Source organism: Rhincodon typus, chromosome 10 (genome assembly GCF_021869965.1).
Source record: "Rhincodon typus isolate 14 chromosome 10, sRhiTyp1.1, whole genome shotgun sequence".
Lineage (NCBI taxonomy): Eukaryota > Metazoa > Chordata > Chondrichthyes > Orectolobiformes > Rhincodontidae > Rhincodon > Rhincodon typus.
In genome coordinates, this window is record NC_063341.1 from 22,914,938 (window position 1) to 22,938,171 (window position 23,234).

General features: G+C 38.6%; 1 protein-coding gene across 1 annotated transcript; it reads right to left on the reverse strand.

The window, feature by feature from the left end:
• Positions 1-15,133: 15,133 nt before the first annotated feature.
• On the reverse strand, positions 15,134-21,143 carry LOC125484222. The gene is made up of 3 exons (XM_048602067.1): positions 20,874-21,143; positions 19,633-19,738; positions 15,134-16,026 (listed from the first exon to the last, which is right to left on the reverse strand). The coding sequence occupies exons 1-3, from the start codon at positions 21,096-21,098 to the stop codon at positions 15,134-15,136; spliced, it is 1,224 nt and encodes a 407-aa protein (XP_048458024.1). The 5' UTR covers positions 21,099-21,143.
• Positions 21,144-23,234: the final 2,091 nt, after the last annotated feature.

The window sequence follows — 23,234 nt, forward strand, 5'->3', positions numbered from 1 at the left end:
AGTTGATGCAGTACACTTGAATGTGGTACAAACTGCAAATGTTTAAGGTGATTATCAAATGCAATCAAGCAAGCTGCTTCATCCTGGATGGTGCAGAGTTTCTTGTTATAGGAGCTGCAGTGTTCCAGGCAAGTGTAAAGTATTCCATTACACTCCTGATTTGTGCCTCGTAATTGGTAGATAAGCTTTGGGGAATCAGGCTGTCAGTTGCTTATCACAAAATTCCCAGTCTCTGACCTATTTTTATACTCATGAGTAGGCCCAGTTAAGTTTCTGGTCAATGTTAATATTATTGATAGTGGAGATTCAGTGATGGAAAAGCCACAGAATGTTAAAGTAATGTTAATTTCTCTCTTGTTGGAGATGGTCATTGCCAGGCACTTGTACACGGCAATAAACTTTAACTCCCTTTTTTCTTCAGTATGTAGATAATTGTACTGACTAACACTGAACAGAACCATACAGATCAGGTGGTCTTCAGTTTTACTTCAGGTCTGCACAATCTCTTTTTGCAAGTTTGTAAGAAGCCTGTATCTGATGCCATAGGTTAAAAAAGGGAAAATCAGCCCTTATTCCTGCACTTCAATCCTGCTGCTAAATGTGTAATTGTGGCAGTTGGACACTGACGTATAAAACTATACCTTCCAACCATCGGAACTCGTGGGAAGAGAAAAAAGGAGAGAGTTAGTGATTTTTTTAAAAATTCACTTGTGTGATGTGGGCATCGCTGGCTACCCAGCATTTATAGCCCATCCCTAGTTGCCCTTGAGAAGGTGGAGGTGAGCTGCTTTCTTGAACCGCTGCAGTCCACCTGCTGTGCGTTAACCCACCAATGCCATTAGGGAGGGAATTCCAGGATTTTGACCCAGTGACAGTGAAGAAATGGCGATATATTTCCAAGTCAGGATGGTGAGTGGCTTGGAGGGGAACTTGAAGATTACGGTGTTTCCATGTATCTGCTGCCTTTGTCTTTCCAGGTGGAAGTGATTGTGCGTTTGGAAGGTGGCTGTGTGAGGATCTTTGGTGAATTTCTGCAGTGTATCTTGTCGATAGTACACACTGCTGCTACTGAGCATTGGTGATGGAGGGAGTGGATGCTTGTGGATGTAATGCCAATCAAGCAGGCTGCTTTGTCTTGGATGGTGTCAAGCTTCTTTAGTGTTGTTGGAGCTACACTCATCCAGGCAAGTGGGGAGTATTCCATCACACACCTAACTTGTGCCTTGTAGATGGTGGACAGGCTTTAGGGAGTCAGGAGGTCAGTTGTATTCCTAGCCTCTGATCTGCTCTTGTAGCCACTGTCTTTATGGGGTGAGTCCAGTTGAGTCTCTGGTCAATGATAACCCCCTGGACGTTGATAGTGGGGGATTCAGTGATGGTAACACCATTGAATGTCAACTGGTGGTGTTTAGATTGTCTGTTATTGGCGATGGTCACAACCTGGCATTTGTGTGGTGCGAAAGTTACTTGCCACTTGTCAGCTCAAGCCTGGATATTATCCAGATCTTGTTGTATTTGAACATGGACTCCTTCAATGTCTGGGGAGTTGCAAATGGTGCTGAACATTATTGCAGTCATCGGCAAGCATCCCCACTTCTGACCTTATGATGGAGGGAAGGTCATTGATGAAGAGGCTAAAGATGGTCGGGCCTAGGACACTACCCTTAGGAACTCCTGCAGAGATGTCCTGGGGCTGAGAGGACTGACCTCCAACAACCACAACCATCTTCCTATGTTTCAGGTATAACTCCAACCACCAGAAAGTTTGCCCCTTGATACCCATTGATTCCAGTTTTGCTCAGGCTCCTTGATGCCACACTGCATTGAATGCAGCCTTGATGTCACTCTCATCTGACCTCTGGAATTCAACTCTTTTGTCTATGTTTGAACCAAGGCTGTAATGAAGTCAGGAGCTGGGTGGCCCTGGTAGAACTCAAACTGGGTGTCACTGAGCAGGTTATTGTTGAGCAGGTAATGCTTGATGGCACTGTTAATTACATTTTCCATCACATTATTAATGTATGAGAGTAGACTGATGGTGTGGTAATTGGGTGTGTTGGATTTGTCCTGCTTGTTGAGTACAGCACGTACCTGGTATATTTTCCACATTGTCGGGTGGATGCCAGTGTTGTAACTGAATTGGAACAACTTGGCTAGGGAAGCAGTAGTTCTGGAACACAAGTCTTCAGTTCTATTCTGGGAATGTTTTCAGGGCCAGTAGCCTTTGCAGTATCCAATGTCTCCAACCATTTCTTGATATCATGTGGAGTGAATCAAATTAGCTGAAAACTAGTATCTGAAATGCTGGAGACCACTGCAGGAGCGAGAAAGAAAATTAAATAAGTGAGGTAACTAAATTTATTTAATGACATTGATATAGTGGTATCTTCACTGGGCTAATAATCCAGAGGCTTATTCTAAAGTTCGGGGGATCTGAGTCCAAATCCATCATGGCAGATGGTGGAATTTGAATATTTTATTAAATCTGGAATTAGAAAGCTCATCTTATAGTGACAATAGGCTAAATTTTGCCAAAAATAAGCTAAGGTTGGTGAGCACTATAGAATGCACATTTGTCTTGTTGAGAGTGCTATGGATGTGGTTAACTTCTCCAGTAGAAAAGGGTTCTGTTCCATGAATGTACAAGTCATCTGTGATAATACATACCACAACTTAGAAGATTGCATCAGGTAACCTGGAAGCTGCCATGACATTAATAGCCTTAAGAACTCTCTCATGTGGTTGCTTCATTTCAACAGCTGAATGTCTTCTAAGAAGACTACCTTCCACAACCATGACTGATGTCTCCATTACTCCACCCCTGACTAAGGCCACATGTAAGTATAAGAACACTCATTTTTCCACCAGCGCCATCATTGAGAAGACAGAAGGCCTTCTGAAAATGAAATTCTGATGCTTGAATCAGTCTGGGAGCCTTTTCTGTACAATCGAGACAAAGTATGTTGCATAATCATTGCATGCTGTGCCCCTGCACAACTGGAGCAGCCAAAGAAGAGATGTGATACACATTATAGACCTGAGGGAGCAACTGATGAGGATGTTGAGCAGGATGAACATCACCTTCAACATGATAAGTGATTGAGTGTCTGTTCTAACAACCAGACTGAACTTAAGTGACAACCAATTCCAATTGATGCAAGTTTGGTGATCATTCATCAACTGTAAATTGTTATTGCTTGAAAGGCAAGCAGCTACTGTTTGTCCCCAGAAACAAAGGCAGCTTCTTTTTTGTTTGTTTTCTTCACTTTACTTGTTGTTCTGTAAAGGTGATGTTTTCAACTGCGTTTGAAAGCTTTACAATATGTGATGCTCCCACATTGATCACTGACAAGATATTATGTTTTGATTGATTGATTTATTGTCGCATGTACTGAAATACAGTGAGAAGCTTTGTTTACAAGCGGTACAGGCAAACCACAGTAAGCCAAGGATGTACAGATCAAAAAGACTTAGAGGCATACAGGTTACATTATTTGAGGCTAGAGTCCATTTAACAGTCTGCTTACAGCCAGAGAGAAGCTGTTCCTGAAACAGCTCGTGCGTGAGTTCAGGCTTCTGTAACTTCTGCCTGATGGAAGAGGTTGTAGGAGGTCGTTACCAGGGTGCGATGGATCTTTGATGATATTGGCCACCTTTCCACAGCAGCAAGCCATGTGAAAACAGTCCATGGATGGAGGGTTGGCTTCCGTGATGCACACAACCTTCTGAAGTTTCCTAGGGTTGTGGGCAGAGCAGTTGCCATACCAGGCTGTTATGTACCCAGACAGTATGCTTTCAATGGTACATCTGTAGAAGTTGGTGAGGGACCTTATGGACATGCCAAATTTCCTGAGCCGCCTGAGGAAGAAGAGCCATTGTTGTGCCTTCTTGACTGTCATGTTTATGTTGGAAGTCCAGGACAGGTCATTGGTTATCGTCATTCTGAGTTCCGTTGATGTAGATGGGGGTGTGTTCTCCTCCTTTCTTTCTGAAGTCGATGATCAGTTCTTTAGTTTTGCTGATGTTGAGAGGCAAATTGTTTTCATTGCACCATGGCACCAAGTCCTCTATCTCCCTTCCGTATTTTGACTCGTCATTCTTAAATAACCATCCCACTACGGTGGTGTCATCAGCGAACTTGTAGATGGCGTTCGTTCGGAATTTGGCAACACAGTCGTATGTGTACAGGGAGTGTGGTAGGGGGGTGAGGACACATCTCGGTGGGTTCTGGTGTTGAGTGTTATTGTTGAGGAGGTGCAGTTACCTATCCTCACTGATTGCAGCCTATGGATCAGAAAGCTGAGGATCCCATTGCAGAGCTGAGGTAAAGGACACGCAGTTTTGAGATCAGCCTGGAGGGGATAATGGTGGGCATTAGATTAAAAAAGCACTTGCTTAGATGAGGTTCTAATTTGTTTGGTAGTAAGAATGGGTAGCCTGATTCTTGCAGTTGCAATTAGGTGACAGTAGATCAGACAGGTGCTGATGTAAAATAGCAGTATATTTATGAATGTGATCTGTTTGCAATGAACTGTCACCAAAGGCACCAATGTGCTCTCAGAAGCTGTGGTATCTGGTATCTAACCAGCACATGTACTGTGAAGGGCTATTTGCAGCAGGCAAGATTATTGCCTCTGTTGAATAATAGGGCTTTAAATGCAGCTCCAGCAGCAGAAATCCTAGGACATCCCAGTAGTGGTGAGTAATTAAACCACTGGTGAGTGTATGGTAGCATGTGTGAGATAAGTCAGTAGATCTCACAAAGAAAAATCCTCCATGAAACTCACCAAAATTGACATGTAGGTTTGGAAAAATTCAGCCCAATATGTAAAATGTAGAGAATGACATGTAATATCTCAGACATAAACAGTGAACCTAAGTTCTGCTGGGGGTTTCATCTTCAGTTGTAAATGGATCCAACCAGTTCAGAACCTTCTGTTCTTCTTTCAATGTGCAAATATTTGTGGTTATTTTCTTTCTACCTGTAAAATAGAATATTCTCACTATTGAATGCCAATGAGTATTGTATTCGCCATAATGTATTTGCTTGTGATCATAATGTTTTGTATGAAAAGAGGTTTGTCCTTCGTCCTTGTAAGACATATTTCAATAAAATAATGTAGCAACAAGCTTTCATGAGTTTAAAGGAGGTTATTTATTTTCACACACTCACTGCAAATTAAACGTTATGTCACATTTACTCAGTCTCACCCAAATATTCTGATACACAAATTTTTGATATAAATAAATTTTTTACAGATTAGTTATCTCAATGTCCACGTTACAATCTTTGGTCTCCCATATAACACATCTGCACTACCTTGGATGGTTTTGATGACTTAAATTTGAAGTGAGAGTCTTTTAAAGTTTACACAGTGGTTTGTGAGGTTTCTTGGAGTCAACTTTCTTCATGGTTAGTTCCCAATTTTTAAACCTGGAACAGGCTAAGCACTTTTGGCTGCTTATTGTCTGGCAGCTGATTTCTGAGTCTGGTTCATAGACTAGCTCAACTGATTGCTGTAATGTCTTCGTTAGAACTGCTGCAAACATCCCCCATTGGTCCATTAAATTTAAAAAAAACATTCAGTTGTGTGTAAGACCACTTCCGGATACTGAAAACCCCTCATGGCCTTTCAAAGTTCAATATCTTTCACAAAATAAGATGCAGTATTTATGTTGATTCCACATCATGTGTTATGGGTAAACACTTTTAAGGATTTGAGTCAAGTATTGACTTTATTTCAAATTGACCCATTCATATCAGATCATACCCTTTTGATTGGTTTCAGGGAAAGCCACCTAATCACATCAGTCTGAAATGTTCTTTTGTTACTTCTTCAGACAAAGGAGTGGCTTTAATATACAAAGGAAGACAGTGATTTTGGGTAGCGATATTTCCAGCTTTTGTGTTCAATTTTTAAAATACAAAACTAATTTGAAGTCAAACTAAAGATAAAGATAAAGTAGGACATAGTCCTACCAGATCATAGGGTTGCTTTATCATTAAAGACAGATGGCTGGTGGCAGTTTAACCAGAGGGTCACCACACCTCCAGCAAGGGGAAGAAGTTAAGAAGGAGAGTCCTTCAGGGTAACCTCAGCCAGCACAGGAATTGAACCCATGCTGTTGGTGTTACTCTGCATCACAGAGCAGCCATCCAACCAACTGAGCTAACACAGTGAAGTCAGAATATGATGTGATGATAATGGGCAAGGCAAGTTCTATATATTATTCTCTTATTATATTGTTATATTATTGTGCATACCTTATCTAGACCAATCATACGATTTGCTGCTTGTAGCTAAGCGGGTTTCTATGTAACATTTGATTTCAACATTGTTGGGTTGAGGGGTTAGGAATCAGAGAAATGTCCTGCCTCTGATCATTATCCTGTGAGCCTTGATGGAAGGTGTTTGCATCAACAGGATCAGGGTTGACTGTAATTCCTTTTGTATTAGTGATGATTGTTTAAACCAATGTAAAATTATAATGAGAGGGCAAGACACAGGAGTATTCTTGAACCCATGGAGTATTTCTCCAATATAAGTCTTCAGAAGAGCATAAAATAGGAGAGCAGAAAATTGAAGGAGCAAAATGTACCTACCAGGATTTTTAAAGGTACATGCAATAGTTGGGATTTGGGGTCTTTGGTCAGGACCACTACATTGAGGTCAAATAAGGGTCACAACTCCGTGCAGTATGAGAAATGGCTAGAAGCTCATCATATGCTTAAAGACAGCAAATGGGCTCTCAAGACTGGACACCTAATAGGAGGTACTTTAGCTTGGAAAGAGATAAAGACTGTAGATTAGGTAAGAAAGAAAGAGTAACCAGGGTAAGATAGGAGAGGAGCCACAGCTGCAGCTGTGGCCAGAGTGGCTAGGAGGGTCTGAAGGTTTGCTTGGAATTCTGGCCTCTTGGTCTCGACTTATATTTTGCGTTGGATTCCAAATATACTGTCGCTGTATCAAGCCCAAGCAGTATCATGCCAAATGTAGTATCACTTAATCTTGCCTTTAATAATGAACGGGTAGGAGGTTAGTGATCTGACTGTGTTTCTGCTTTATTGGTAATATTTGTTTGTTACCACCTATGTTGTGAAATATTTTGACTATTAGATGAAGAGATTATTTTATTGTTTTTGGAAAAATTGCATCAACATTACCATTTAAATAATTTTCATTAAATATTAATTTTCTCAAGTATGAATATCAAGGGTTAGTTATTGACAATTTTATATTTAATTTAGAATAATCAAAAACAGAGTGTAGGTGTGATACAGAAACACACAGAAAGGCAATGGAATGTAGAAAGAAAAAAGATAAAAGGAGAATAGTGTAGTGACTTCAACAGAGACATTAAGACACAGACAGAGACAGAGTTACTGTTCAGATCAATCATGTGACTTAAAATTATAAACTTAAAATGAAAAAATAAAGCTGTTTGATTTCTCCAAGATAGCTGTTCAATGTGAAGTAAATGCAGTACAATAAGCACACACATTAATTTTGACGTAGTTAAGGTGACCTTTTTATTAATAATGGATGAAATTTGAAATTCTAGTTACTAATTCAGAGTGTAAAGCCAAAGATTCCATGGATTCAAATAGATTTTAATACATAAGAGTTAACAAAGCAATCAATACTATCTATCTTATACTCTAACATCTGGATTGACATGAAGTAAACATTAATTAATGGGAAAATTGTGATCAAACACACCACCACAAAATGTGCTTTAAATGGCTGACACAACCAAGACTGGTCCCCTTAATTTGTCAGCCACCTACCCAGATATCAGCCATCACTGTGAGTCAAAACCTTCTTTAAAGCTCTGTTGTCCTTATGAGGAATTTCAACTCCGTTCTTCTTCTGATCCCTAGTCAGCAGCAACTCTACTCCTCCCAATTCCATAGGTACAGTCCTCACCCAAAAGGCAAACTACTCCAGATCTCTTTCAAATCTGTTCCAATGTCTAGCTTTCTTAGCCTTCTTTTTTAGCAGAGCTGATTTATCACAGAAACTACTTAATACTGTGTTGCTCATGTTAAACACAGACACAGTCCCAGCTCCTAGGCCATGTTGCTGCCAATGTCTGCCTCTGGGCTTCCTTGAACTTTAACTACCAGCAGCACCAAGCAACTACTGTTCCTCATCAATCTCCCTGAGCCCCAAATCCCATCTGTACCAAACAAATAATGCCTCTTCCCTGAGTCCTAACTGGCCAGCTGCACTGAGCAGCTTCTGCTCCTGAACTTCTCTGAGCCCCGGCTGTTGGCAGCACAGAGTTACCAACAGTTCCAGCTGTCTTTGGGAGCTGCAGCAATCCCTCAGTAGAACAAAAGTAATGATAGCACTTTAGCTGCAACTTCTTCAACTTCTGACTGCAAACTGTTCTTCTGAGATAACATTTTGCGCTACACCCTGGTCCTATGATTGCTGTTTAATGCCACAACACCATGTAGGCCCACTGCCTGATTCCTGCATCCACTGAATACCAGAAATCAAACATGCACAGTTTTCACCCTGCCATGCTTTGACCTTGCACTCAAAGCATTGAATTTAGGATACAGGTTCCCTCACATTATGAAGATTCCCTTTTAACTCCCCCTGTCTCTCACTCACTCACTCTCACTCTGTGTCTCTCTCTCTCTCTCTCTCTCTCTATCTCTCACTCACACATGTGCACACACACACATGTGCGCGCATACACAATTTACCTGTGTATTATGGGTGAAGGGAAAAACTGGAAAAACAATTTAATGGTCCCTGCTTCTCAGGTTTCTTTCTCTGGATGCTTTCACTGGTTTGCAGGAAGCATAGAGTGGCTGGTTCACACTTATAAACTGTCTCTGACTTATTAATTAAAAGTCACAGCTTACAACAACTGCTGAAGGAAAAATAAACTGGTTTTCTTCAGGCTTAAAATAGCTCTTACTGTAGAGAACAGAGAAAGCTGCTGAGCTGGTGGACATCAGATGGCTTCTCACCATCTTTTTCACTGCCCCAAGCTATTCAGCTGCCTAAGAACCAATTACATCATCATTGCATGCAGAAGACCTTTATCATCAATAACTGATTGTTAGTCCACAGATCAATCAGCTACTTGTTGCCAGCTGAACATTCATTTATATATAACCCATTGGCTCCAGCTCATGTACAACCTGCACTTCAACTACTGCTTGAATGATTAGCTGTGTAAATAGCATTTGCAATTAGTGTCAGGTTGCTTGCTTTCAAAACTGCAGCTGTCCTTAGTTTTTAAAACAGTTATTTCCCCATTTCAATCCACAGTTTAAAATACAGAAAAATAGAGGCATGATCTTTATACTTTCCCTCTTACCCAACCCCATAAATCACAGGACGACCCAGCAGTCAGTCCCACACACTTATCTGCTCAACAACTGGCCTCCAAGGCCATGTGAATTAGTGATATATCCTGCTGATTTCTCACCCAGAATTAGGCCTGGGTTAAGATAACCCAGGTCTCTTTTTTGCTGCAATGAGTAAACTGGAGTTGATTCCAAAACTTGTGCACCAAAATCTGAGGTAGAGTGAACGTGAAGGTGTAGTTTATTTGGTTAATACTTATATTCTAACAGATAGATTGTAAATAGTTAAGAAATGGTCAATAGTTTGTGCTAGTATAGTTTCCAGTCCTCATTTGTCAGAGATACCCAAATCTAGACATAATATTTATACTCCTGTATTTAAAAGATGAATTTGTAGCAGTCATGTGTTGAAGATAATTTAGATGGTTAAACATCACATGACCAAATTTCCACAAATGCCTCTAAACAGAGGCTAGTATTTTGTTTGTCCATTAGCTCATTTGGCTTGACAGCTAGCTTGCGATGCAGAAAGACACCAACACCAAGTGTTCAATGCCCACAACAGCTGAGATTACCAAGAAGGACTCTCCTTCTTAACCTCTCCCCTTGCCTAAGACATGATGACCCTCAGATTAAACTGCCACCAGTCATCTCTCTCTAATGAGAAAGTAAGTCTAGTTACTTTGCCTTTGCATTTGTTATCAATATGTTGTCAGCCAAGTGGTGGAAAAAAAATATCCAAAGGAGCTTTCAAATGCATTAGCAATTTCAATGGTTTACTTCTTGCTAACTTCTCGTTATTTGATGATTGGTGACTCATGATTGATAGTATTATTAAATATTTTTATGTTTTTGGTTTATTTCCATTTGCTACTTGTTGTTTGGTAAGTTCCTAAATGTTCAATTTGTGATTAATTGCTACTTTACGTATATAATACATGAATCATTCAGGTGAAAATTAGGCAAACACTTTTAAGTGGGACGTTGTGAGTTGTGATTATGTGGCATATATTAACATAGGACACTTCCATATCAATTGTAAGTATTATTTTATTGTTGTAACTTATACAATACATAGTTAACATTGCTATAATATCAACATTGTACATAAAACTATAATTGTTTCATTATGCATTGCGCAAATTTACACAGTCAGGATGGAAGGGCAGAAAATGCAGACTCTAAAAAATGCATACAGCATTAGTCCTGAAAATACAGTGTGATAGTTAAAAGAAATCACAGTGTCTGATAATTCAGATCGTTTCCCAAAAATATTATTTCTCATTGCATTAGCTTTCCTTTAGTTGTAATGTCCTTCACTGTATCTGATACTCTTGGAATTGCATAACATTTCTGCCCTGTCAGGTAAAAATGTGAGAATACTGGTATTTACACTGACTGGGGCCAAGTGATGTCAATAATAAGGGGTTGCTGACAGGAATGGCGTGAAAGATTCCAGCTCAGTTTTAAAATGTAAGTTCTGACATCCTGATGGAGCAAATTGTTTGACAGTGTCTTTTAATGGATATTTAAAATTTCAATTGAAGAAACTTAGAAAGATAAGGCTTTTGGATTTTGTTTTAAAGTAAAGCTTATAAGGTCCTAAGAAAGAATGAGTTAAAGTTGTAAACAGTATGGTGACCTGATTTCAGCACAATTAGGATTCACCTAAGAGTTTGAACGTGAAAAATGGCATACTTGGGGCTTAAAATGATTGAAACAAAAATCCAGTGGTAATGTCTACATTACTTCCAATAAATCAGAGTGTGACAAGAAACATTGTGACAGTGATTCATAGATTGAAGGGCAGAGGTGAGATAGACATTGGAAACAAGACAAACTTTCTCTCATATGCCAGAGAAGATTGAAGTGAGATTTTAATCACATCACAGTCTTTGTGAAAGCATGACTCAAATCTTTCATAGATTTGAACCTTTTATTGCACCTTAACTATTATTAAGTGGAAAAGAATTGTTCACAAAATAAAGTAAATCTTAGAACTGCTTTAGCAATAAGAAATTTAAATTTGCATTTATTTGGCATCTTTCACCACCTCACTCTCTTAGCTAATTAAGTAGTTTAAAGTCTAATGAAAGGTCAGCCAATTTGCACACAGCAAGATCCTACAAACAGCAATACATTACTGGCCAGGCGGTGTGCATTTTTAAGCTGTTTGAGGACTTTTGGCCGGGACATTAGAGACAACTACCTGCTGTCCATCAGATAGCATCATGGAGAAGATGAATGGTGCCTTTATTTAATGTCATATCTGACAGTGGCTCACTTTACCCTCCACCACCAGTGGATTTGAGGAGCAGTGCTCATAAAATCCAGCCCATGGCATTCCCACCACATTTTCCAGACCTGTCTAAAATTGTACAGGTAGCAGTGAAGTTATTGGATGGCCTGCCTGCCCTTGAATCTGTGGAGATACGTAAGTGGCCAGCTTTAGGGTCTCATCACACTTCCACTGCAATTTTACCCGCTGTAAATGGAAGCCCATGCCCAACAAGAACCTAGCAGCTTTAGCTGCATTAACTGGTGTCAGACAAGAAAGGGACCTCCTTCGTCAGTTAACTGTTCCGATTGAAATCACCTTCCCAACCCCACATCAGGATTGCACCCCTGATGTTTTCCCCCCCACAGCCTGTCAAAGCCTCACCCCAATTTCTCAATCCCTCTTACCAGGGAACCAACTACCTAAGCAATGCTTCCCCATGCTCCCCACCTCTCCCAATTATCTTGGTATCAGGCTTCACCAGGAATCCCCATTAGGAATTGTCTATAGTCCCAGCAGTGGCCACAACTCCCACCGGATGCTGGTGCAGAGAAGGAAATTGGCTAGCAGTTGTCTGAGCTAGGACCTCCTATCCATTAGAAAGAGAGGTCCTGCCTCCAGCCTACTAATAGCCAAAAATGACAGCAGGGTAGCCATTCTTCCAATGGGCAGCTAACCTCCAACTCACGACTTTAGCATGAGGGGTGTGGGGGCAAGGGGTGACGTAAGGCAGGGTGCATGATACTCTGCAAAATTGAACCCAGCATATCTGGCAGTATAACACTCCATTTGTACTGCACTACTGCATCAGCCTAGATTTTATGTTCAAATCCCTGAAGTGAAATCTGAACGCGTCTCTGAACGCATCTGACTTTAAAGTAACGTAAGAAGCCTTTCTAATTTTAGGAAATGCTAAAATGAGCACATGCCTGTCACTGAACAAAGCAACACTTGGGCACATTGAGATATTTTAGCCACTTCAATCCAAATATCATGTCACTAGGTTATTAGGCATTTTTTCTCACTCTTTACTTGTTTTTTTTCTCTATTTAAATAGAATATATAAACTTACTTACTGTTTTGATGTTCAAGAGTTTGAGCAATTGAGTAACTTAGGGAAAATAAACAAGTAACTTACTGTTCTGAAAAGTTCTAAAAACCTTTCCAAAAGTCTGCTCCAGTGCACATGTTTGTGTATCAAAATCTTGTAGTATGGACTCTTGAAGTGACTTCATTAACCCCCAGATCAGCTATATTTTAATGTTCTGATTTTTAGAAGTTCCACAGTTTCTGAGGCCTATTTCTTTTTAGTTTTAATATGAAAAATGTATAGTAATTATGTTACTTCAATGTCAGGACTAGCTTCTGTATTGAATTATCTCCTCACATCATTGCTATTTTGTTGTTTTATCTCATATGTAATGTAGATTTTATACTTTTAAATGTCTCAGTTCTACTGCAGTTTCCCCATTTAATACCACCCTCATTAAACATTAATAAAATGCATGATGCATCATCTGATAAGAGCTTTGAAAACTCTTTTCTCATTCAATGTGAAAAAAATATTTATAGCTTGGTGGTTAGAGTAACAGGTTAGATTGCTTATTTAATTTTCTGACCACTCTGGACAGTGGATCTGTTGTTGGTTGAGACAGTACATATGAGAATGTTAAAATTGCATATCTTTGATTGTTCCCAGAGGAATAAATACTTAATGCCATTTAAAGCATTGGAGTTACTCAGATTAGCAATGGAAAGAGTAGAGATGACATCATAAGAAATAATAAGAATTAATTACACTTATGATAAAACACCAGCTGATATTCTGTCACCATGCAATATATGATGCAGTATAACTTATACTATCTGCTTACATCATCTGTGAGCAAGAGAGAGTAGAACTCCATTGTCAGATATTCAAATGTGCGTGCAAATCACTAATTGCCAGCCTCAGACTGCCATCAAAAAACCTAATAATAAAATCTCAGATATTAAATATGCTACCAGTAGCAGCTGAAGTTTTATTTTTACCTTTAGTAAGTAAAATTTAACAAGCAGCCTATGAAGCTCTGGTGGTGTAGGAACAACTCTTCTGGTGGTCTCACTAGCAAACTTTATGTTTCTGAAAAGTTAGTGCCATCTGGAGTGTGTTGCAAGATACTGCTGAAGAGCTGTTAATGTGAGGTGGCTAATTTAATATCAATGGAGAAACAGTAAATAGCCACCTGAATTATGAAATGCTAAGAGTGCAAGAGAACTGGATTAGAATCAGTAGAGGTATAGTCAGTAGCACAGATGAAATAAGTTCCAGAATCTTACATGAGAAGCTATATTAACTATAATTGAGATGGCACCAATACAGGATGTTAGCTAGAAGGGGTGTCTGCATTAGCAGGTCCAAAAGGCCTAATATCGATTGAAACGTAATCATAATCATAATTTGAAAAATATACCTGATACAGCAATTGAAAAGGGTCTCAAATAATTCTGAGTGCTATGTGACGTGAATTATTGTACTGAATTCAGTAGTATGGACCTTGATCATTATCAAGGATTGTTCAGCAATGAGTTAACATGGATATTGTATTGCTTCACTTCAGCCTAAAAGATTACACAGATTTTATGCAATCCAATGTACAAACTGATGTAACTCGAGTTACTGAATAAGAATCAGAAATATAATCAGAAATCGTGGTTGACTTTTCCTGGTAAGGGCAGTGAGGCTATCACCTGACCAGACAAAGGAATACAAACTAAGGGTTCAACCATAGATCTGCCTGGATAGTAGCAATATTTTCAGCCATGCAGTATTTAATTTCCAAAAGTAGTTGGATGATGGAATGCCTTGTTGAACATTACCATTTACCATTACACCATGCAATAATATGTTTTAGAATTAAAATGAAAGAAAAAGCAGTGCTGTTAAGATTACTCCCTCATAAACTTAATTTCACAGTGATTCCTTATTCTCTTATTGAGGTCACTGAAAATATGGCTCCAAAGTTTTTTTTACTAGCGTCTCTCTTATGATCACGTATTGATTACAGTTATTTCATTAGGAAGCTCACAAGTATTTTACAAAAGCAGTTCAGATTAAAGATCATCAAACTGAAATGTTAACTCTATTTCTCTCTATATAGATACTACCTGACTCACTGACTTTCTACCATTCTATTTTTATTCCAGAATTCTATCATCTGTGGATTCTTTTTATATGAACACTTCTTTTTCAAATTGAATTAACAACTAAGTTGAACAAAACATTCTCATTTAAGTACACTAAAATAAGTTGAATATGAAGGAAAATAAAAGGACCTCTTTAATTAATGGTCAAAAGACAAGCATCTCAAGGATATTTTATTAACAATACTTAAACAACAATTTACAAACTACTGCCTTTTAAGTGTGAGCAGGTTATCAGACTTTTTTTTTAAACTTAGCTGCATTGGATCTTCCTCCAGGAAAAAGTAAAATTTAATTCAAAATGGAATTCTTCTAAACTGGAACGAAACCTGTCTTCAAATTTATGTTTTCAAAAGGGATTCCACGGAAAATGGTAGCAGCTGTTTAGTTATTCTTACTTGACTACTAGAACAATGGTCCTGTGTTTTCTTTGCAAATTGTCTTAAAGTTTCTCTTGCAATGAAGCTATGTGGAGCAGATTTACTCCTCAGCTCAGGAACTACTTGTGAATCTGGGGTTAAGTAATTTTTCAGTAAAATATGCTTTTCAGACAGACCTATGTGTTCTGCAGTCTTTTTCTGGGAGAGAAGGACAGCTGGACTTTCATAGGTTGAATCAATATTATTTGTAATTTTTGCCTGAGTGCAATAATCTCTGTGACCAGAACACAATTCCTTTGCGGTTAGCTTTCCATTTGATAAAATTTTCTGCATAGGATCCAGCTGTTCAGGTAAGTTGCTATGATTGTGCGTACTGTTTGAATAGAATGAATTGTTGACTGCTGTAGACTTTTGCCCCCATACTGAAGTATAGCCTGATGCTTGTTCAGAAATGCAGCCTGCCATGTTTGCTGAATGGGAACCCCTGCTTTGTTCAATGTTTCCTTGGTAACACTGAGTTCCAAAGTCCCAGAGGGCAGGGTTTGTGTGCACAAGAGGAATGTAAAAATTCAGTAATTCCCTGGATGTTGAAGGGTTAAGTTGTGATGGGTCAAGAAACTGGTTGTAGCTGAACCTAAGTAAGTTGTACTCAGGGACAGTTTCCACACAGGGTCTTGTGAACGCTTGAACTGCAGTAAATTCTTGTAACTCTCTCTCTCTGTACTCTCTCTCAAGCATCACACTTTCCAGCTCCTTGTCTGCAAATGCTCTCCTTTTCCTCATTCTGTCACTTAGTGGTGGTAGAACAAAACGGTTTGGACAGGAGAAATTGTCATCCTGGCGAGGCCGATAACCTGCAGAGAAAATGCAACTGTATGTACGATGTGGAAATATTATCCATTAACAATATTGACATTACCCTTCTATATAGTGTACAATGTCCAGTGATAAAGTACAAACTACATCCATAAAATAATTGAAACATTATCTAATAGAAATGACATTTACAAATGAGAAAAGAAATCCCTCCTTATCTCAGTCATAAATTTGTGCTCCTTTATTCTGATACTATGCCCTCTGGTCCTAGACTCTTCCATGATAGGAAACATTCTCACAGCATTTACCTTGCCATGCTCCTTAAGAATCCTGTATGTTTCAATGAGATCACCTCCTATTCTTCAACACTCCAGTGAATAGAGTCCCAATCTGTTTAGTCTTTGCTCATAAGACAATCATTCTGTGCCAGGGATCATCCTAGTGAACTTTCTCTGAACTGCTTCCTGTGAAATAATACATTTCCTTAAATAAGGGGACCAAAACTGCTCACGGTACTTCAGATGTGGTCTCATTAGCACCTTGTACAGTTTCAGTAAAACTTCCCTACTCTCATACCCCAACCCCTTTGAAATGAGGGTCATCATTCCATTAGAGCTCCTGATTAATTGCTGCACTAGTGCGCTAGCTTTCTGTGTTTTATGCACAAGTACCCTCAATTTCCTTTGTATTGCAGTTTTCTGCAGTTTTTCTCCATTTAAATATTCTGTTCTTTTGTTCTGTTTTCCAAAATGAACAATTTCATATTTTCCCACATTATACTTAATTTTCCAACTTTATGCCCATTTACTTAACCTATTAATATCTCTCCTTAAACTGTTTGTATCCCACTTACAACCTGCCTTTCCAACTATTTTTGATTGTCAATGCTACACAAACATCCTTGCTTGTCTCTTCTAACATTGAGATAAATACAATCTACCCCAAGAATATATTTGTTTCAAGTTATTTCAGATTCTGTAGGGCTTCAATTTTATTTGTATCAAAATCTTGTGTTTTACCTTGATACTTATGTTCATCCTTGTGAATATTTGTTAGGATGTAACCACTAAGAATATTTACTAACCTGCCCTCATTTGTGCAAAGAGAATATAAATTAATTCAGCTACATTTAATCATTTGTGCTACTTGAAGAGATTTCATTTAGGTTAACAACTTTTGATGGGTAGTCCCTGACTTAAAAAAGAGGTAAAGCAAAATGAATATATTCTTCACAAACTTGGACACAGTTTTCCAGAACAGTTCTCTATGTTTGCAGGTTGAGCAATTATCAGTGAATATAGAATTGCTATTGTGAAGATCTGGAATCAAAGAGAGGAAGTTATGATATGTTTATACTGCAGGTAGCATCCGAATGTAAATAGTTGCAGTGTTAGTTCCAGGCAGTCAGTAACTCTTTTGATTTATACTGTAGTCGCTCTATTTAGGCGTCAGCATTGTACATGCATGTAAGCTCACATCACAAAATGTCTCTCATGTTTGTTAAAATGTAATTATTTTTGGGAATGAGGGTGGAAGTTTTCATACTCTAATTTAAATCCAGATAAGTTTGAAAAGTTGTTAAAGGTCTAGTTGACACTCCACAGCATTTTAAACCAAGTTTGGCACCGAAATTCAGTTATATTCTATTTGGTGTCAACCCCAGATAGGACAACAGCATCTTCATCAAGAGTTGGCACACTATTTGTCATCAGAAATATGTTCAGGCCCATCTCCATAGCTACTTTCAGAATTTTCTGAGACTGCAACATTTTGCATTGACTCTAATGTTGAAGTATTAAAGCACTCTTAGATCACAATAAGGTTGTAAATGAAATGATGTAGTGTTGGATATATGAGCTGACTTTCAACTATGAAAAATCCTGTTTAAGTAAAGCATGCATGTTTGCACCCACTTGCAAATCTCTCAAGCTTGAGAAAGTGGAAGATACTGCAAGGTGCAGCTTGGCTCAGGTCTGCTGGTTACATATCGCCCTCTATAGAAACCTATCTGAAATTGTTACCTGCAGCATAATTGGACCTAAACTGCAGGAAACTACAGTGCGCAACTTGTAGGAAAACACAGAGATAACAAAAGTTCTGGCATATATTAAAATATATTTCAACACACATAATTAAATTGAGGCACATAAACATACGCTATCACTTTGAAATTTAAGTGCTGTTATACTGTTCTTTTGGTTCAGAAACCACATGTCAGCGAGAAAGTTTCTGCTTTTTCTGCGTTAAGTATCTCTTCCATAGCTGTGGAGAAGATTTGTACGTGGCAGTAAAACTAAGAATACCACTTGACCCATAACAGATTCAACAGCATCACTAGCTGAATTTGGCTCAAAGACCTGGAGTTCCTCAGATCTAAATCAAGAAAGCAGGAGAAAACTTAGAGCCACCCCAACCCCCATCCACCCCGACACACAAGTACCTTCACTCATCGCTAACACACACAGCTAACCATTCTCAGAAAGGCTTGCACACAGAAACAGATGTAATTGAGATAAATGCCTTTAAGAACGAAATAACACAGATCTGGCTTCTTAAAAAAGTCATGATGTGACACACCAGAAAATCCGAAAAAAGAACATAAATTTTGAAAAAGCAGTTGAAAAGTACTGAAAGCCTTGTCAAGTTAGTAGCTGACATAAATGAAAAAAGTTTCGGCATAATAAAGCTGCACAAAATCAGGATTTTGAAGATTGGTCGTGTGAGCAATAATGTGGAACATTATACAAATTCTATGTATCAGAGACAGAGTGCGAGTGAGAGCAATATGGCATAAAGTAATCAATTCAGCATTGATTTTGCACTTAGCCAATATATCTGTTGATGCAGCAGAATAAGCTGTATGGGTCTGCATCACACAGATTCATATCACTTAACAACAAACCTGACTAGAGAGAACTTTAACAAAGAAATGTGGAGAATGGAGAAACAGGTCAATTCTGTCTTAATTTATCCATAATTTCTGATTATTGTTTTGCAAATCTGTGATGTAATTGCTACTTTACATAATTGTTATTTCATTTGAAGTTTCTAAAGCTATGACAACCACCCTTATCTTTCTGCATTCAATTTAAACTAGAAATGAAAAAACATTATGCAGTCTAAACTGAAAGGCGGAAAGTCATACAATGAATATCATACTGTTATTGAAGAAAGACTTTAACCGAAGCCATTACTTTTATTGTTGAGTCCCTCAATGAAAGATCAAGTCAAGTGTAGAAGATATAAAGAATAGACTAACATATACTAAATGAAGAAGGCTTGAAAGACTATTATGTATGAATACAAAATTTAACTACCTGATTAAAGGGAAGAGACTGAGTTAAAAGAGGCTGAGAGGGAGATAGCAAGAACTACAGATGCTGGGAGTCAGAGTCAATACAGTGTGGAGCTGGAGGAATACAGCAGGTCAGGCAGCATCAGAGGAACAGGAAAGTTGATGTTTCGGGTCGGGACCCTTCATCAGGACCTTCCTGTCTGACTTTTCTGTTTCTCTGATGCTGCCTGACCTACTGTGTTCCTCCAGCTCCATACTGTATTGACACTTAAAAGGGGTTGAGTCCGGATAATTGTAATGCTTGTCAGTTGTATCACTAATCTCTTGAGTATATGTTTAACAATTTTACCTTCCAATATGCTTTTTGCCAGGAGGCTGGGCATCCGGGGGTAACGCTGATAAGATGTTCTGCGGACAGGGGCTGTTGATTCCTTGCAATTCACACCTTTCTTTACCTTTTGAAACCAGAAACTATTTAATTAATTTATCCTTTAAAATGTCTTTTAAAACGCTACACCTAACAGTCCAAGTACCACAATCAGAAAACCAGCACATTAATCATAATCACACTCTAATTATCTATTTGGCTACCCTATAACAAGACTTGTACTGTGAAATAATGGAACAGCTTCCTACTAGTTATCTATCATTATCTGTTTGCTGACAATTCGTCTCTTGAATCGTTTCTCCTTTGCTGAAATGGCTTTAAGTTGCTTTCAGTGTAGAAGGTTTGTTTAAATATTTGTTTTCCTAAACGCTATATACACATTAGAATTTGACTGCACTTGAGATCGAGGTCAGATTGGATTAAAGGAATTGTGTTTATAATTTAATTCTTATACCTGCTGCAACTAAATATAATTGGATTTATAATTCGATTTATCTTTGATTTGAGTGACGCAATGGTGCCAGATTTAGGAAAAACGTCACGAAAGCACAAAACATTTTAAAAAGTATCTGACTTCATTTTACTCCCTGAAGTAGTTAGTTTTTTTTAATATAAATTATCTTAGACAGTTCTGTTGTTTGGATTAGGAAATGAATAATTCAGTCAGACCTACATGTGCCACGTGTGCAATAGCGTGAATTAAACACTCAGGTGTAAAGTTGAACATGCTTATTCTCTAGAATTTTTTTTCTTATTTCTAATATTTTTTGCTTCTACAGAGCCGGCTTCTAAACAGAATGTCTTGTCAAATTTGTGCAACAACGTAAGTTTATAGTCTTATTGTTTTATTAAAATACACAACGCTTCCCGTGATTATATATAATAAAATTGAGTTTGATTCCACAAACTGTCCCGCCTTCATTAAACTCATTCTACAGTTGCTAACATCACTTGCAAATTTATAGCGACAATGCCAATTTTCAACTTGCCTGACAGAGTTTATGTTACAGTGTCTTGATCCATGCCACTTTGGGATACAATTAAATTTAGAAATCGTATTTTAAAATACTCTAAATATATAAATGATGATTAACCAGAAAGTTCAACGCAAGCCTGATGGTTACATACTGTTTGACCTCTAAATTAAATGTTTATTTTTTGTGAAATCGCGCACTATGGAGTCATTTTTTAATTCGTCTCACCTCTGTGGCCTGCTGCCTCCTCAGAGCTACCTGGGCTGCCATCACCCTCTGCCTCTCCACCACCAGAAGACAGTTCGTGCACTGACAGTCTCTCCACCGACAGAACCTCTTGTGTCCCTTCAGACAGGAGACGACGCCGTGGTTCCTGCAGCGAGCGCACTTGGGGCTCCTAGCCAGTCTCCGTTGCTCTGGGGCTGGCTTCTTTGCTTTCTTGTCGGCATTCATTACCCTCTCCTCTTCCTCCTCCCCTTCATCATCTTCCTGAACACACCGCAGACCATCGCCTTGGGAAAAGCAGATCTCCAAACTTTCTACATCAATTTCCTCCTCGTTCAACCCATCAGATTGTTGGAACGGTGAGTCCGTCTCAGGAGATTGAACAGACATCTGAAGCACGCCAGTAACTCACGTTGGATCTCAGAAAGCCGATCTTTGCAAAGTATTAGAACTGCCGGTTTTCGTGGCTGTGAATACTGGCTTTGGATGGATAGCTGAGCGTTGACTGGCAGCGAGAATCTACTTCAGACTTTGTTGGACGTTTTCCTTTTATTCCTTGGGTAGAGTGGCGCAACATTAAAACTGAGCCACTTCCCTGCCCCCGCACGTATACCCATCTATCCAGACTAATCTCTTACGTCTGTCGCTGCATTTAACGAACCTCCCTTGCATTTACCACTCTGAGTAATTTAACCACTCGCAACGTCACTGAAAACTTTGCCACAAGCAGAATTAACCCTTCGGGTGCTGAAATTCATTTTGGCCAGAAAACCATCCGACACCTCGAGGTAAATCTATTCGGGTCCACTTCTGCTTTGTTTCTTTCGAAGAAAATGAATCAAATTCTGAGAAGAGCAAAGATATTGGAGTACTAAAATATCAAAGTTTTGCTGTAGTACTTTCTAGAATAAATTTACGCAGTGTACGCTGCGTGTTTTCACGGTGTTTAATCACAATGTGTATTACTTTGTGTGACTAGAATGTGGTGAGGAACAAAGCCAACCCGCAAAGGTTCAATTGCTGAAGCAGCTGTGGTAGCGCATGGAGTCGTGCCACCTTACTCCGCATTTCTGAAGAAGTTAATCTCTAGATAAACATAACCAATTGTAATGGAGAGGGATGCTGATGGTCCGTTGTGGCAATGGCTCCTTACAAGTTTCAACTTGTTTTTCTCAGTAATGTACTATACAGATACTGGACCCTCGTGAAATGTCACTTCTGTCTTAATTTTATAAGCTAAACTGAATCTGCCAGTTTGATAGTCTGCAGACTTCTTTCCAGTTCTGATTACCTGCTTTTCAATTTTGATAGCTTGAAGACTTTTATACGAACTCTCATAGCATGGAGACATCCCAAATTAAAACACTTCTAGTAGAATGAGACTGTTTTCCTGAAATGAAATCTGACCCTGAACTAAAAGTCAAAAGAAAGCTAATGGCTCTTGGTCTATTTTTTCTGTATGCCATAAAAGTTCAATTTTGTAAACAGTCATCAGTTTACCCATAGGTATCCTGGTACATATTTAGCGAAAGTGACATGCCTTCTTGGAAATCATGACTTTAGTTCACTTTTCTAAATGACTTTCTGACCTATTTTTAAAATTACTGTTTTCACATAACTCAAACTACATAGTTATTTTACCTCTACTTTAAAATCCAAATTCCCAAATGATAATTTATTATTCACCCTTACCGTACCTCTCCAAAAAGAATAAAGTGAAATGGCATCGAAAGAGGCATTTTCATTTTCTATCAAAATTATTTCTTATTATTTCCATTTAATATTGACAATTATAATATGCAATTATTAACCTAAAAATTGCTGGGCTGGCTGAAATGAAATGAGAAGAAAGTAGCATATGAGTCCTGATGATGTTCTAATGGTTAGAAAGGTCGCTGGTCTAATGCATTTTTGTGCTTTACTGAAAGGAATATGTGTATGTTTAAATAAGTGTTGTAACTCTGCAACTCGGTAGCTCTGGAAGGCTGGAATCTTGTTTAAAAGCAGACAAAGTGAATCATATGTAATAATGTGGACAATTTATCAGTTAACAATGTTTGGTCGAACAGGCTTATGCTGTGTAAGTATCATCCAGTAGATCAGACAAAACATAAGCTCCGGGGAAATAGCTTACATGAGCTGCCTGATCAAGCTGGCATGAAGTCAAAGTTCATTCAAATGGACCAAGAGAAAAACCTGTTTCCAGGGAGACACAAGCAAGTCTTAATGAGTAATCCATCAAACTAGCCATGGAAAACATGACACCTTTGTGATGTTTGCCAATGGTCAAACTGATCACATAGAACCATAAAAATGATACAGCAAAGGAGGGGGCCATTTGGCCCATCTTGTCCATGCTGACCC